This window comes from Pomacea canaliculata, linkage group LG8 (genome assembly GCF_003073045.1).
Source record: "Pomacea canaliculata isolate SZHN2017 linkage group LG8, ASM307304v1, whole genome shotgun sequence".
In the NCBI taxonomy this organism is placed as follows: Eukaryota; Metazoa; Mollusca; class Gastropoda; order Architaenioglossa; family Ampullariidae; genus Pomacea; species Pomacea canaliculata.
This window is the reverse complement of record NC_037597.1, coordinates 25,707,276-25,724,921: the sequence shown is the minus strand read 5'-3', so window position 1 is coordinate 25,724,921 and position 17,646 is coordinate 25,707,276. Positions and strand designations below refer to the sequence as shown.

At 47.4% G+C, this 17,646-nt stretch overlaps 1 protein-coding gene across 4 annotated transcripts in view; it reads left to right on the top strand.

The window, feature by feature from the left end:
• The window catches only part of LOC112571242 (homeobox protein Meis1-like), a 192,403-nt gene that overhangs the window by 165,544 nt on the left and 9,213 nt on the right, over window positions 1–17,646 (top strand). For all 4 annotated transcript variants that reach the window (XM_025250117.1, XM_025250115.1, XM_025250116.1 and 1 more), the window contains one exon: window positions 16,069–16,127. In XM_025250117.1, coding sequence (XP_025105902.1) covers window positions 16,069–16,127 — 59 coding nt within the window. The remainder of the gene's footprint in view (window positions 1–16,068; window positions 16,128–17,646) is intronic.

Below are 17,646 nucleotides of genomic sequence, written 5' to 3'. Positions count from 1 at the left end.
GGGGTGAGGGGGTGGACAACAAATGTCGAGGGAGGTGGGGGTGAGTGTGTGGGTGGATGAGTGCCTGTCTCGCCGCGTGCTGGCGGTGACGCTTGGACATCACGAGCCGCACTTCAGGTGCCGAGGGTGAAACCAAAACCCGAGCTCAGCAGACGCAGGTAAGTACAGCAACAGCAGATCGATGGCGGGTAGAGGGGTGTGTCGGGTAGGGGGGTAGGGTTGCGAAATAAAGGCGCCATTGACGAGAACGCAGCAGGTCGCATCCTGCGGCAAGTTTCATCTGCTCCACTGAATAACGAGCGGTCGCCAGCCGCCAGACGGATGATGATGAATTTGATTGGCTGCTATTGACCCACGCCGGACCGGAAGTAAATGGATTCGGCGAGTTAATTACCGACGGTGAATGTAAGCCGTGTAGTTGTTGAGTATGTTCGGAGACTTTGCGGTGCCAGAGTCATTGTGGTCGTTTCCGCCATGGTGACTGCGTTACTTCTCGTGGAATCGACGGAGAAGTAGGAGACCGCGCCTACTACGGTTATTTATTTGTATAGATGGTTGTTGTAGAGGAAGCAGTGTATAACTAGTCTCACCTGTCGTCAAACACTTTCTGAAGTCTGGTTACCTGGAGCGATTTTTTTTTTTTTAAATTTTGGCTACACCTACCACTCAGCAGTTCAGTGACAATTGATATTCAAATTTTTTTTCAGACTTGCTTGTTGCGTTGTATCATAATTATTATTTTTTGACGAGGGTGGTAAGAAAATTATCTTGAGGAGGAATGGGTAGTCAAAATCTACTTTTGATTAGTAGAGAATTTATTATAGAATTTTCTATCCCACCCTAGCCAAACACCAACACCTAAGGGAGGGCAATCGTCCACTGACCGCTTATCTCCCTTTGTGCCAATCGTTTTCATTGTTCTCATTATTGCGCTTTTCTGCTGGAGCCACTTAACTTGCCAACCGTTTTTCAATGTCAGTCAGCACTTGCCATTTCCTTGCCGACGGGTCCGCCCCCCTTTAACTGTTGTTTTTGTTTGTTTTTTTTTTTTCTCTCTTTCTCGTCATAAAATGCACCGGGCGACCAGCAAAGAACACGGTACAAACAGATCACAGAGTGTTGTGTAAGGTGAGAGAGAATGTTCTCGTACAAGGTGAGGTTCCCCCTCCCACACACACACGTTTATAGAAGGAGCTGCGAGTGAGAGGAACTTTGACAGAGACGAGAGATGTTAGTTGATCCAGGTAGGACGCCACATGTGTCATCTTAAAACTCATCGACGATGTGGCACCAAGTACGCGCATAACTGGAAACCTTGGGTACGGGTCAAAGGTTAAGATCGCGCGGTTCGACGAATGAGTGAAACACAGAGCAAACAAACCATAGCCGAGTGCATGCTTTCTTGCAGATACAGATAAATATTGAGCTAAAAAAATTGGCATTATTCTTTTGTTTGGGAAACAAAACTGCGAAAGGTGTGGCGAACTGAAGTGGAGGAAAAGTGAAAGGTTTGCTGCGCTAAATCCTGTCCTGTGGGTACAGGTCATGTAGCGAACGAATTGTCTTGGCCGCTGTAGAACTGCAAGACGAGCCGTGGACGAGTGTCGAGGGTGTCGGTGCGGCCAGTGGGTGACAGAGCTTTGTTTCTCGTGATGAGGACACTGAGCCTTATCGAGGGAGATTTGTAGGCCTATCGGTCTGTGGTGAGGAAAAGAGGCAGGGGGAGAATTAGAGGGCGTTGGGTGGATTTGTGGCAAACGAAAACCATCGATCTGCAGTTAGGTTCTAGCATATGAGATATCCGTGACTATCCCACGTGGTTAGCTTTCAACTACAGGGATGCTTCTTCGTTTTCTGTGTCTCTCTCACTCTCATCTAAAGCACGCATGAAGCATAGACAGCAACCCTTCCATTTCTCTAACCCCGACCTCTGCATTAGCCGACGCAAGCCCGAAGCAAAAACCGATTAGGGAGAATATTAACTTGTCTGTTAATGTCATTAAATGACGGTGATATTCGATGCCAGTGTCGTGAAACAGAATTACTCCTTTCGACTTGCGAGAGACCTTCCATCTGCCATCCTGGACGGTTAGTTATCTAGTAAACGCGCGCGCGCACGCACACACACTCACTCACGGCAGCTTAATCTCCTTTTTCTTTCTTCTTTCGAGTGTCTTTTTTTTTTTTTTTCTTTCTTCGTCGTCGCTTTCGATACGATTAGGATGGTTTGGAAATTTGGTAGTGCGGAAACTCGAATCAGACCAATCAAAATTTTGTGCGAATGGCCTGAACGAGTTGAGCTGTGTGCATCGTACTTTTGTTTTTATTTTGACCGCCTCTGCCTCCGCCTGCCGCGTGTCGCCCACAGTACCGCCAGTACAGCGGATGGCCACCACAGCGACTGCAAGCAACATCGCCGCGCGTGACGCCAGCCGTTGAAAGGACCATCAACGCGCCATCTTGGACGGGACGACGGACATTTATGTCTGATTCCCAGGAAGGGCGGAGGAGGAAGTTCTGCTGTCCGGGGATTTTGTGGAAGTTGGGGGTTGGGGGGAGAGTTGCAAATGAAACACGTGTGTAGCTGCTAAAGAACTCGCGGTCTCTTTGTGAGGCGGCGCGAGCCTCCCAGCTCATTGGGGACCCGTCATTCCCAATATTACAAGTCCTCGGTCACCGTGTGTCCAATGCTCTCTCTCTGCTTTGCGTGCGTGTGCTTCGACACGTGCATGTGCGCGCGCATTCTGGGCGTGACGACGCCACCTCACGCCGGGAATCCGAGTCTGGAAGGGAAAGGGTACAGTGCCATCACCTTCAAGACGACCTTCAACCCTGACGCGTACTCAGGAGGCCGAGGTTAATGAGTTTCTAACGATGGGCGAGCTTTGGTTTGAAGCATCAACGGCCACACCACCCAGACAGTGGTCAGTAGAGCTGTCCCACGGCGCCAGAGATCACATGACGCGGCAGGATAGAATCCGGGTAGTACAGCCCTCGCCAGGACCTGGGCAGACAGAAGAGCAGGACCTCGTTCTGCTTTGCTCCCGAGTGGAGGGTGTCACGGGTGAGGGCTGAGTTCTCTTTGCCGAGGGCCTAGATACTACGTCCATAGTGTAAGGGTGGTTTGTTTGGTTTTTTTGTTTTTTTGAGACGGGTGCCCCAGTGTCCGTCCCTCACCCCCCTCCTCCACCTAGTTTCCGGATAAAAATAAACAAACTGCAGTTAACGTTCCTGAGTTTCGAGTTAGTCACTTCCCGGGTTCCTAACCCTTTCTCTCTCTCTCTGATACTGGCCCAACCAGCATTGTCGTGAACCTTCCAGTATCTCCCTCAAACTGCTTTCGGTAGAACAGGGAGTAAACCTCGAATAAGACCACAAAGCTCCAGAGTGGAATACAACCTTGACCTGATACTCTTCGGTCAAAGATCACCTCTCTCCGCTCCCTGCTAACCTAAACTCCACCCCTGGGGAAACTGTTCAGGTACACGTGTGCACAAAGGGTAGCAAGTCTGGTGCTTTGCTCGGGCGGAGGCGAGGGTAGACGGGGGACCGGAGAAACGCTGTGAAATGGCCGGCGGTGGAGTTAATGGGCGCATTCCTGCACTGCTGATGACCCTTCCAGAGGGCCAGAGGTTCAAATCCTCGGTTAGCAGCACCAGGATAGGGTTACACTTTAAAAGGCGCCAGTGCGTACGATATCCGAATCTTTATATTGTGTTGCCGGGCAACGGCGAACTCGTATGGAGTCGGAGGGAAGCAGTGCTCAGAGCTGGCAGAGAGCGAGGCTGGGGGTGGAGTGGAGGGGGACGAGAGAGAGATGGTATCTTTTATGTCTTGTTTGAAACCCATCTATCTTTCCCTTGGTCTGTTTGTACGGATTTCACTTCAGCGAGTATCTTTATGATTTTCAGTGTACAGCCATCTTTGTAATTACAGTTGTGTAGAAATAGAAAACACATTATTCAAAGTTCATCCTATTCTTTGTCTGTGGTCTGTATGCGCGTGACAACTTTGGTATATATCACACTTACCTCGAATGTGCTATAAACATTATATTTACCGAGGTTCGAGTATAAAAGATGCTTGAAACAAATTTTTATTACTCGTGAATGTTTACGCCTGTCCGCGCAGTCAATAACAACAAAAAGTAACAACTTTGCAGCTTTATAACACCAGCAAGAACCTTGTGAACAGACTTTGAGGTAGATATAAAAATTAGAAAGCAAACTCCTGGAGTCGCTACATCGTACATGATCGGGGCGGAGTTACATTTTCGACCTGTCACGAAGCTTCCTATCTATTGGTCGTTGGAGGTAAAACGACTGTGGCAACCACTTTGCATGGACTCTGAGAACTGACCGACCTCCGTGAAGAATGGAGATGAGGAGGAGAGATCATCGGTGTTTACTTGGATTTTTTTTTTTTTGCAAAAGTCCTAGTGTCGCCTGGCTTTGGGCCAAGTGACCGCCATTTCTTTTTTACTGACCCCACCAGAAAGCTGATTTTCCTTCACACCGACGCCAAAGGCACGAGGGAAGTACTTTGTACACCTTGTGGCTGGAGGCCAGATGCACCAAGAAATTACTTTTGACGCCCTGTGAGCGAGTGGGCCGCAGCCAATTGCACCGAGATACGAGTAGTAACATGTCTTATCCTCCTCTATACATCGGCAGACCCATCTTCACCCATTATATCCACTGTGTCTTCACCTTTTTTGTCGGCATCCTGTCTCCATTTTACATAGCGGTATCCTTAAAGAAAGTTTTTGTCAACAAGAAGAACACAGCCATTAAAATCGGTTGTTTAAAATCATTTCACACCGATCTGATCAGCGGGGTAAGATAGTATGAACTGGTTTGAAATGCTTCGGTAGGATGTATGCTGGGAATTTTCCAGTTTACCTGGAAGCTACCTTGTTTCAAAAAAATAAAAACCTATATCTGAGTGATAAAAGACCTATCTCTTTACCGCCACCACTACTGGCTTTGCTGTGGGGTGAGAACAGGTCGTCTTGTCGCCCAGTCAGACGATGCAACAAGGGGAAGACGGTGTAAACATCCGGGAGGGTGTTGGAGAAAAGAGGACGAAGGAGGGAAGGAGACAGCGCCCAGACCTTCATCCCAAAAGGCACAGGACATGGAGGGTGTAGTGGTGGATGAGAAGCAGGGGTCGGGTGGAGGAGGAGAGAAGGTCCCGACTCTTGAAAGACCTGAACAACTCTAATCACTCAAAGAATTCGCCTTGACACGGGCTTTGATGAGAAACAGCTGGTCCGGGCACTGACTGCCAAGTAAAACCGCGCCAGCCCTCGGCGCTCGAGAGGCACACAGTCTTGTCGATAGGGGCCGACGGCGTCATCTATCACGGCAGACCAGACCCCTTAACTACTGACACATCACACTTTTTGGACTCTCTATTAAATTTTTCTAAGGAGTTTTCTCCTTCACGATGGTTGGTTGCTCTCTCCATCCCTTTCCTTCCTGCTTACCCTCTCTTCCACCCACCCACCCCCACGACCCTCGTTAGAGGTTGAAGGATACAGAACTGCTAAAAAGCGGATGATTAAAAGTAGAGTCGTGGGAGGCAGGTACCAACTATTAAATTCTTTGCAACGGAACCCACATGTATGTCCCCCTCCTTAGGTTTTTTGAGGGACCATTACCTCATCCTCTTCCTACTTCTACACACACTCCCTCCTACTTACTTACTCTGCCCAGTGTATATGCTTTCATTATAGTTCGCCCACCATCGAAGTCGTCAGTGTCTACCCTCGGGGTTTATTAGTTCTTCTCTTCTCCACCCCGACACATTTGCCGGTGAGTAGCTTGTTGCCGGCACTTTCCTCCGGGTCCCCAAAGGCCTGTCGTGCTATGATGAAGCTAAGGAACACACGATGATGGCGAGGAGGTGGATAGGAGAGGAAGCGGGAAGAGGCTAGTGGAGGGTGAGGGGAAAAAAGGAAGGGGGGTCCTATGCCTTGCATTTGTCTTCATCAGTCCAGACCCCCACCTCCCGACCAACCCCCTCCTCAGCCCCCGGTTGCCCAGGCTGAGAAATGTTCAGCGTGCGCTGATAAGCAACATGATGTAATGTGTCAGGGAGATGGGCGCCCCCGCTGGGAGGCTTCCAGCTCCTTATGGCAAAATTGGCAATACCCTTCTTCATTAAAATGCCACTTTTAAAACGCACCGGCCCAAACTGCATCAGTGCGCCGCGGGACCCGGCAGCGCGCGCGGGAGATCGTGCCTAAAAGCTTCCTGTTGGCTCGCACTGTCGGCTTCCTTTTCCCCCCGGCCCTCAGGTGGTGCGCGCGTGCGCTCGCGCCTGTGCCCTGCCCGTTCGCCTTCTATTTCCTATGTGTCTGTCAAGAAACGCACACCTCTTTCCACCACAGCAAAGAAACGTGACCTAACCCCTTCCAGACCCAGGGTTTTTTTTTTCTTCTTTCTTTTACAGAACTTTGTTTATGTATATGGAATCGATTTCATTTTTGAGGAAGTAAAACTTTTGCGTTAAAGAAAAGTGATAATAAATTTTCCTTTTTCTCTCTCTCCTGTTCTGCAGGAGAACGTTTTTCAGCCCCCTCCCCAGAAAAAAAAGCCTGTCCCCACCTCCTACTTTTAAGTTTCCTGTTGCGGTTAGAAGGTTTTTATTGCTCTTTTTTTTTTTTTTAGTCTTCTCTCCCTCCCCTGTTCGTCCCATCACCCCTACCCCTGCTTCCATGAAACTCTGACCAAAGCACGCAGTCGCATGTGGGCTGTTAGTCACACTTACACCCATGCCCACACGCACGCGCGCGCACACACACACAATGATAGTAAATCAGGACCACAAGCGGCTGTTGCAGATATAGTGTGAAATTTAGTGCCAGACTCTGTCATAGAGAATGGTGCCAGGCCGCCAGTCCCGCCACCCCAGACAAACCGCCTCTTCTTTAATCAGATAAAAGCAGGCTTTTTTCTGCCTTACTCCTCCATTCAGGCATCCATCCATCCATTCACCCTCCCACCACCACCATCACCATAACCCTCCCCCTCCACCCACACTCACCCATCTCCCTCTGCGCTCGGCATCTCCCTTAAACCGTTGTGAGACTCTGAGACTTGGCTCACTGCGAGTTTAGTCACTGGCCCGTTTCGCCCTCGTCAAAATTGTCGGTCGTGCCTGTACATGGAAAGTCAAAATTATAGACATTACTGACTACTCCTGTGTGCGGAGCTCAATCTGTTACACGCATTTTTTCTCTTCCCCTGCAGTTAAGCTGACAAAGACAGGATTACCGCAGGACTTCAGTGACATAGGGCAATGCTTCTGTGATGTGTCAGTCTTGGAGAGCCGCGGTTTCTTCAGCAAAGTAGTTCTCATCCCTCTGTCCCTACCTTCATTTTTTTTTCCCTCCCTCTCTCCTCCACCTATCACCTTCATTTATGTGCAAAATATTTCACCAACCCAATCCACTACAGGCTGAAGGCGATGGCAGGTCTTTGTTTCTCTGTTCTGTGAACCATCTTTTATACTTGTAGTAATTCGCTCTGCCTTTTTACCCGTCCATTTCTCATTCCTAGCCACTTCTGGTCCTGATGCTGAGATTAATACCGAGAACAGGTAGGGGGCATCTATATTCCATGGTGCTTGAGGATCTTGGCAGTTTGTGGTATCAGAGGGAGATTTTGATGGTTCTCTATCTGGCGGCCTAGCCAGGGCCAGCTGCATGTGTAAACACCGGAGCGGGTTGGCTTATCTGTAACATTAAAACTCGCGCAGCTTTCATGAAAATGTCACGCGCAGATTATGGAGGAAAGGGAGGTGAGGAGAAGATGCGCGGACATACATGCGTTCGTGCACGCGCTCAGTTGGCTACATAATCGCTTTCTCGAGGGTGGAGAAGGTTGGGAGGAGAGTGAGTTTAGGAGTGATGAGAGGGTTTGGGGGTTGGGGAAAAAAAGGAGAGGAAAACGACAAGAAAACAAAAGATTCAGACCTCTCTAGTTAGTCCCCCGCGTGTTTTATGTGTCATAAAATTCTTTACACCCGTCAGTCTTGTCTGGCGCCGCTGGGCTATGCGGTAAACAGGCCTGCCGGCAGCCCGCCTTGTGGAGGCTGGCCTCCTGCTAAAGATACGTAACAAATTATGAGCGGCTGCCGTCTCCAGCCCTCGGCTTTTTCCTCCCCACACCCACCTTTTCTCGCCGTGTTCGCTCTCCGTGGTTAGGGGCACTCTGTGTGAAATTCGATGACTGGTAGACATTTTTATGTCCCAAGCAAAAGTAATCTACCATAACCTATTTCCTCCTGATCATTCTCTCCCCTTCTTACCCACCTCTTCGCAGCCTCCCCCCACTCAACGCCAACTTTCCCATCATTCCCTGATCTCCTCCTCTGGGCCCTTCTTCACTTGCTTCTCTTTTTCTTTCTTTCTTCCTTTCTTCATCTCATCTTTCCTCCGGATACAGCCTTCCTAATCTCTGCCTCGACCTCTTTTTTCAAGTTAGGTGAGGAGGTGATGTGTTGAAGAAAGATGTAGTTTGTGTTGTGTATCCGATGAAAAGTTTCCTTGCACATTTCTATTTTCAGCTTCTTAAAAAATAAAACAAGAGGGTAAAAAAGATCTTGTTACTTTTCATAGCCTTCTTTGAATCAGTTGAATTCAAAAGGAGAGCAATGAAGACAGTTTACCTAGTGTGGTATTTTTTTTTTCTGCGATCCACTGCTCCTTCTTATCAAACCGCCGGATTTTCATTCGCGAACAAAAGCTGTTACCGGTGTTTTTAAGAGTAAAATTCTCTCAACAAAATCGAATTGCTCCATTCCTTCAAGGTGTTGCCTGGCCGCCAAACTGCTCAAAGATAGTGATAACCATTGTGGGACATAATGAAATGCGCTCGTTGTGCCTACTGCTACATTGAGGGAAAATAAGGTTGCTTCGAATCAAACTGGGCGAAAATTGCATGGGAGGAAAAAAAAAATGGAAGTTTAAAAATGCTTTTTTTTTTTTTTTTGGAATAAAGATAAGCGCGGTAATTCAGTCGGAATACTTTTTTTTGTTTGTAAGCGCATTAGCCTTTGTCTAGAATGGTGTAAGGGAGGACTACTCTAGAAGGTGTGTTCAAAATTGGTTTAAATCCGCGGCTCACTGATTTACTGCCCTCACCCCCAAGTTCCAAAATCATACTTTCTCGGCCCTCCCATCTCTCTTTCTTTCGCTCTAACTTTTTGTGGAGGGTTGATGCTGTTCGGAAAATTTTTATTTACGCCGTCGTAAGCAAGGAAGGAAATGTTTAACAGAAAAAGCCTGCCGGCACTTCAAAGACATCTCCCTTTTCACAATACTTGCTCAGAGAACATTTCGTGCAAAGAAACGCGTTTCAAAGTGTGTAGCTGCTTGTCAAGAAATAAATTACATGTGTCTGTGCCACTATTATTTTTCTTTAAAGAATTCGAGAGAAAGATGAAGTAGCGAACTGGAGCTTCTGAAACCCATTTGATGATTTTTTTTTTTTTTTTTTTTTTTTTTTTTGAATGAGCGGATCGTGTGACATCTGTGGCAGAGTAGGTACAATCAGCACGGATGTCTACCTCCGATGTACCGGTGGAAAAGATTTCGTTTTATAGTCTGAAAGAGTCTTGTCCCCGTTGCAGTCCTCCGGTTTCCTGGCGGCCTGCGGCTGTAAAATAATAATAAAAAATAATAAAATAATAATTATAGAATGGTTGACAGAAATGAACAAGAAGGACAGAGCCTCTTCACATTATTTCGAATATCTCTTCAAACTGGAGCCAATCGATCCGCAGCAAAGACGCACAGGAAGAAGGAAGCCCTTGGGTTAGCGATGAGTGTCTGCACCTCCTTGTGAAGAGAGCGCTGACAAGGGGAGGTCAAACTTGTTAATTTCCTGCTGCACAAGTCGGGGAAAATATGAAAGTCAGGCGATAATCGCCAGAGAAGAGACTTTAACGAGCTTCTACTTCCGGTAGCTGTCAGTTCGCACCAAGGGAATCCACTCGCAATACCTGAGATTGTTTGTAACATGGCGGCCTTGACCTAGGGGTGCGGCGGTGAAGAAGACCTTTGGCTTGTCTTCGCGGATGCTTGTGGGCAGGTGTCGCGGAAACATTGTCTAGAACCGGTGTAACTGAGCTTAAAAAAACTACTGGTGTGTATTACTTTGCTTCCGTCTAACCTGGCATTCTAGTTATCGTTCATAATTGCGCGGAAGAATGTAGGAGCGGACAGTCGGAACTATTTCTTGCTGCTTTATTTCCTGTTTAGAGCATTAATTAATTTCGTTAATGTCGATTTATTTATTGATTCATTCGTTAAGATGAAATAGATAAATTTATTCTACGCATGATCGCATTACTGTAAACAAACGAGAGAGAGAAAAAAAAAAAAAAGTTCGTGCCTGTTTCCTCCCCTAGCCCCCACCTCCCAATTCAGTGAGGTACCCACATCACGCGTTTCGCATGTCAACTTTTCCCATAGGGCAGTGCGCGCGAGAAAATGGCGCCGAGTGAGCCCTACTCAAGCCGTGAGCTGGGGAAAGGGGATGGAGTTGCCTGCCCTCGGGCCGTTTTCGTCTACAGCCCTTATCTGCCACTGCTTGTCTCCCCTTCAAGACGGCCTCCAGATCCGCTATTTATTCTCCTCCTTGACTCCAGTTGGCGGTGCCAGGCCATCCAAAGTTCTGATCACCCTCGCGCCGCGGCGCTGGGGGCAGGCTGGCATTATGGCGCACTTGTTGGACGAAAAGAATACTTAAGCTGCCAAGCTCGTCAGTTGCCTGCCTTCAAATAATCACTGGCAACAACTAGTGGCTGGCAAAGTGTCGCCTTCTTGCACTCCAACCTTCTCCTGCTCTCTCTTTTCATTCCTCCCCCTCCTCCCCCACTCCTGCCAGTACCGCTGCAAATCCAGAAACTTCTGCCATTTTGTTCCCAGATCCGTTCTTCGTTCTATTTATTTCTGTTGTTTGCTCGTCTCGCGACTATTCTCCTTTTTGTCAATAAGAGCGAGGAACGATCGAAAGTAAATCAGGGCGACGACATTGGGAATGTCCTGTGAAAGCGTTGTTTATATACGTCCGTGCACCTTCCAACAATGTTGTCTTCAGACACAGTACAGCCTTAACGGCAAAGGACTTTTTAACGTGGGATGCAAGGAGGGTTGGGGGCAGAAAAGACTTCACAGCAGTCACCTGAATCATCAGCTGGCCCCATTTTCAAACAAATAGCCATCAGACTTCAAAGCGAGGAGCGGGGAGACTTCCATGCCCGCCAAATAGGATGTGTTTCGCACTGTAAACATTTAACACTTAATAGCAAAGACACAGGGAACTGTGGCTTGCTTCCAGAACCCAGCCTGATTATACCCACTCCCGTCATGGCGTCTCCGACCAAAAAGAATAAAATAAAACAAACATTTCCCTACCTCCCTTACACGTAAAAGAAAAAAACTTAAGGAGGAGGAGAACATCTTCATTGTTTAATTCCTGTAAAGAGGGGAAATTCTAGATTTACGGGAAAGGGTGGAATATGGAGGGGTGGGGGAGAGATTGGGCGAATTTGTTCTCGGCCATTCTGAATGGTAGAAGACAAATGCGATGCCAAAATAACACGTAAAAAAGGGGGAAGAAGCAATATTCTCATTTTCTTCGTAGACCGTGCTGCCACCTGGCCCCCATTAGGGTTGGTAACTCTCATTACAGGGGAAATAATTGCAATTTGCCCATTAGCAGAAATGAAGGCAGTTTCATGCGGCTGTGTGGCATAGGTAAAGCGGTCCTGAGAGCTTTGCTGTTTTTAACTTGTTCCTTAGGGAGCTGGAGTTTGGTTTTCACTCGACCAATCCAATACAGTCTTATATCCTGGGAAACTTCTTCGAACGATGTGTGTTCTCTTGGTTTACTTTTACTGTTGTCTGTATTACTGATTGACTAAGAGAATCAAGGGTGAGATGTTGGTCTCGTGCGTCTGCTTTACTGTCGGGAGTTAACCGAGGTGTTAAAAATATCATGACTTTTTTTTTAAGAAATGCTCTGTAATCCAAATCCATCTGTTTTCACGTGTATTCTCTTCGCGGCTTGTGATTATTCTTACACAACCATATGCATGGATTTGATATGAAAAAACAAAGTTGTAATAGTGCTGACTTCAAGAGGGTGTGTTGTGTCTGCCAGTCCACATTGATGACACGCTAGCATTTATCACCGCATGCATTGTACAGGCACACAGCTCACAGTCACTTGCCATACACCAAGGAGTTGTCTTCGTCCAACAAGCTCACCCAACGGCAATCCGTGCAGGTCCTAGTCTCCCTCCCTCCGCCAACTTTCCCCTTTTTTTTTCTCCTCTTAGATTCTGGTACCGCAGCACTGGATAGTAGAGCGGAACCTTCTGAAATGGCGGTGCCAGGGTCTCGGCAGAAAATGGCCCAGCGACTCCCTCAGGAATGCAGCAATTTCTCGTGGAGATTATTCAGGGATGATTGGACGGAGAAAGGCCATAAAGACGCTGGTCTGTATCCGATGACGAGACGGGTTGTCCAAGGTAGACAATATTGACACGGCGGGCTGCGAGGAGAGGCGCTGTGGTTAGTAGCGGCCCCTGGAATAACTCGCCACGTATTTGCAGAAGAAAGCTGATCAGCTTTCAGGCCTCTGGGTCCGATGGTTGCAAGCCTACTCCGGGGCTGTACCTTCCTGCCTTTTGCCCTTTGTCGCCCGCATGGCGACGCAGATTGCTCTCAGTGTCCAGTGGAGCGACTGTAGCAAGTCTTACATTCACCTTTCGTTTGGCTGACGAATTGTCTTGATCAGCTCCACGGTTGCCTTCAACTGCAATGATACAATTGCATTTTAAAACCTGCTACTTAGCTCATTAGTTTGACGGACAGGTGTTTCCAATTGGGGATGAATTCGCACTGTCGGTGGAAAGGGCGGTGAAGAACCTGCAGCATCTGGGTAAAAAATCCGACAGCCATATGACAAAAATAATATCCGAGACGAGATTTGAACCCATCACAAACCAGTTTATGCAGTGCAAGAGATAATGAAACTGCTGTTTATATAGATATTTAATTTTAAAATAAATAACCTTCTTTCCCTTAATGTCATTTTGCATAATCCATTTTATATCTGTTTAAGTGAGAGCCTGTAAAGTTAAATTATCTCCCTTGAATGCGATATCCTGTGATTCACTCGGTGCTGAGGGCAGCAATGGAGAGTGAGGTAGAATACAGCCAGATAGTGCAGGGTGGTGGTGGTAGTGGTGGTGGGGTAGGGGTTAAAGCACTTTCTTGGCTCCCTGCCTTGGTGCAGGGGAAGCAATCGGTGTACATCGCGCCTGTCGAACTGTCTTTGACCGCCTCGAGTGCAGTCCGTCGGCTGATCCAAGTGAGACAGGACATAGAGACAGAACTGAGAATTTCCTGTCAACGCTTATCGGAAGAGTTTTCGTCGATCCGATTATCTGCTTTGTTTTCAAGTGCACGCGCAGCGAATTAGCAGCCTTTTCCTGGGGGGTCAAAAGGTCGTCTTGTAGGGATAGTATGTGGGTAGGATGTGACACAATGCTGGCTAGGTGAGGTTGGGTGAAACAGTCGAGACAATCAACAGATGTTTATTCTCGGAAAAAATCCACGGTGCAGTCTAGGCTGCTGCATCCGTCTGTCTCTTGTTTGCAAACGGACAGGTGTGCATTTACCTGGGATCCGTGTGGTTGGACTGCTGGACGTATGTCTGCTACATACAGTCGTCCATGCATAAGAAGACATGAGCGTTCAGAGAGAGTGAACACACACACACCGACACGTGTATAAATAAAGCAAAAGTAATAAGAGCAGTCATCTACTTCTTTGTTAATCCTCTTCACGTCCCATCCTTCAAGATTTCAGTAATCTCCTGTAATTTCTTATTCTGCCGCAGTTCGTTTTGTTTCGTATCTTTCGCTCTCTTCTCTTCATTTCTTCTATTACCTCCACTTCACCTTTTCGGGACAAGAGGTCTCAGGGAGCAATAGTACGCGTTCCCCAAGCTGTCCAATCAAGAGCCAGGATTTGAGTGATGAGGAAAATTGAGTTCAGGCCCGAGTTACTCCCTCATTAGGGGCATCATGGCCACAATCAATTCCTTGCTTTAATTTCAATCGCAGGGGGCGCTGCTTTGGCTTGTCTCTGTTGGGAAAGAGGGTGAGCAGGACGGGGCTAGCCAGCTACCTTGATTAGGAACTTCTTTGATTGGAAAAGATCTTTTTCTTGTCCCCATTGCATGCGTGAAAGACAGGGAGATTTTTCAGAGAAAGAGGCAGGGTAGGGGGGAACAAGTGGAGTAAAGAACGCAATTTTTTTTTTTCCTAACCGCTGCCGGTATTGACATGTGGATGTCGTGAAGTAGAAGACGACTGGAGAAACAGCGAGTCGTCTTTTGAAAGTGCATGTTGGGACATTGTTGTGTGGAGCGACGGAAGGGCGGGAATTGTTGCTGAAGTCGCAAAGAAGGGAGATAAGTTTCTTGATGAGTCATGTGACTAGGATAGACTCTGAATAGTGGCATTTGCTGTGAGCACTCGAGACAAGCGAAAAGTGTACGGTTCGCATTCACCACAGTCTACAGACAGACCACGATTTTATCAAATAACTTATATACACTAATAAACATTAGTACACTAATAATTCAATAAACAAAATATAATTTAACATTAGTAAACTATAAATGGTGGAACTTAAAATGGAAAGAACATTTGTGAGTCGTGTCATTTTGAGAGGTCACATTTTTTAAAGGCTTTTTTTTTTTTTCACCTCTAGAGAGTATTAAGAAACGCAGTAAGAGTGACGAAGCTTCGTAAGCAAAGTCACCTGGGGGCTCCACTATGAGGCGGGGTCGCTCTGCCTTCGCCCTTGTGTCGCACAGCCGGTCCTGGGGACAGTGAGGAAGTTGAGGTGGAAGCCAGGGTCATCAAATCGTAACCCAATCTGCCTCCTTCCGCTGATGAGAATGAAGATGCAATTTGGGAGGAGTGAGCCAGCGACTCCCTTTGGTGGGCTCCACAAGGGGAGAGAATAGCACGAGGGCAGCTCTCGTCCCGTCCCCCCGGCCTATTTTGCGTCCTTAATCAGCTCTCGAAAAACCTTGTGGTGGAGAATAATTCCTAAACGTATTTTGTGTTTTCTCGCTTTCTTCCTCCTTTTAACTTTTTTTTTCCGGGGGACCCTGACTCGTTTTCACCGAGCCAGGAAACTTAAATGCGATTTCGCGGGACGCTTAAACCCCCTGAACTGGCGAAGAACTGCTGCGAATATTCTGCGCCGCAAATGAACTCATTCCACAAAGCTCGATTCCGCAATGACCGATGCAAATTGCAAAAAGGGGAGAAAACTCTCCCGGTCTCAGTAGGCAGCATTGTGCAAAGGGACATCCATCACTCCTTGTCCTGGTTTGCCTCCCGTGTATGACAGCAGGGCATGTCGTAACTGACCCCCGGCGCTCACCGCTTGAGGGCTTTCGGAACACAGCCAGGCTTTTGTTCAAGGTGCTGGGGTTAGGGGGTGCTGAGGGCGTTGGGAGGGAGCTGGGGAGTGGACGGAGGAATAAAGAAAAAAATTCTTTCTCCGCGTGTATAGTGTGAATTATCACAGTGTAAGAGCACAATGTTGGGGTGGATGTGTAGGACCCTTCTCTTTGTAAGCTCGGGCCTCAGACACCCAGAGACGACGAATCCAGATGCAAACATGATACTTAGGCCGTTGTCAGCAGTTGTCTCATGGGGCTTTCAGTGTCGCCTGTTGCACAGGTTACAGTAGTCATTCATTTACAGAAAATTGTGTTTAGACTTTCTGGGGATGATGATTTATTATATGTAACGATGTAATTAACTCTAACAAATTTACAAACGTACTTTACTCCTAGAACCCATCCTTTATAGTTTCTTTGAATTATCATTTGATGTTTTAAAAAGTATGTTTCAAAAAAATAAACATCACTGTAACAACTATTCACATCACATAAATTGAGATAGCGATTTGAGAATTTTATTCCGCTGTTATTAAACTCATCGTTGTCTTCTGTGTTGCAGGTTCATCAACGCCCGGAGACGAATAGTGCAGCCAATGATTGACCAGTCCAACAGAGCAGGCAAGTCCACCCTTTAATCTTGTCCTGGGTACTTAGCGCTGCATGTTACAGATAGCATCTCTAGCTACATTTCCCCCACCGATGCCCGTTGCATATTTGTTTACCACCTTTCCACCACGGCTGAGGATGTTGACACAGTTAACTGAATTTACATCCTCGTGTCATCAAGATAACTTTTGTGTTCGGTTGTTCTGAAACATTTGCAGTCTTCTCACTGCCACTCCTGTCTTCAAAAAAATATATATATAGATATATGTCGTGGAGCTTAGTCTTGTGCTTACCTATTTACACCTGTTCATTATTTTCATTCTAGACTTTTTTTTAATAGTATTAATAGATGTTCTTTTGCAAGTTGGTCTGTAACACTGACTTGGGTTCCTGGAATTGTACTAGTTTATCTTGGCTATAGGCAAGAATGGAATAGCCTCTTGATAGTCAGCTGGAGGGTAATGGGCGATAATTTGGATGGCTTCCTTGACTTTGGCGGTCAAGCCAGAAGAAGTAGGTCGGGTCATGACGTGACCCTGGCCGAGTGCTGTGATGGACAGCGCACACGGGAGACGCACTCACCCTCTCAACCGCAAAATGGCCGGAGGAAACGGCGCGAGTGTTTGCAGCCATTGGGTAGGGCGATGGGAAAGGGGGAGGCGAGGAGAATCTAAGGAATGGGGAAATCCTTTAGCCGGAGAGGCAGCGTGGTCCTTTGGTTGTCTGCCCACCATTGGCGGCCCATGGGGAGATGTGCGCAGTGATCTGGTGCTGATGAGAAAACACGTGCTGCGGCCGCATATCCGTGCGCCCAATAAAGCAGTGCACCTGCTGTGAAGAACAGACCTTGCGGTCGCCCTTAGAGTCTCGTGCGCGTGAGACTCGCGGACACGATGGCGGGAACACGTTCTGTGTAACACTGCGCACGAGAAAGTCCCATACATCACCGCGCGACGCAAACAGAAGTCTTGCAGGCCTGATTGGCTTAGGGTTGTCTGCTCCTGGCGCGCGCTCTCGTGCTTGCGGAGTTATCCACTAGTGCAGAACTCGAGGAAATGACTGCGAGCTTTTTTTAAATTTTTTTTTGCCTCTCGTCGCCCTTTCATTCCTCTCATTTCACGCTTGGCTTCCTTTAACTCGGCCTCGGACAGTTTTTTTTTAACTTCCCCTTTTTCTGGTTTTGCTCTTTCCTGGAGGAGTCTTTTTCTTCCACCCAGCTTCGAATGTTTTGGTTAGAGGGGAAACAACTACAGGCACCGATACTTAACAACAGCAGGGCGTTTGCTGCAACATGCATTTGGCCAGGATGATGAACACTTGAGCAAGCCATAACTTCCGAATGTTATCCGTCAAACACACCCTTAGCGCTGTGTTCATTCATAATAATGGCCATTGTGCCATATACAAGTGGCATCATGCACTCGCAGCTTTCACTTTCTTTAGGTAATTGCCTGAAACATGGCAGGCCATGATGACTTGGTACATAAATGAGCCAGAGCGTGGAAACATAATAATTTGTGTGTTTGTGTGT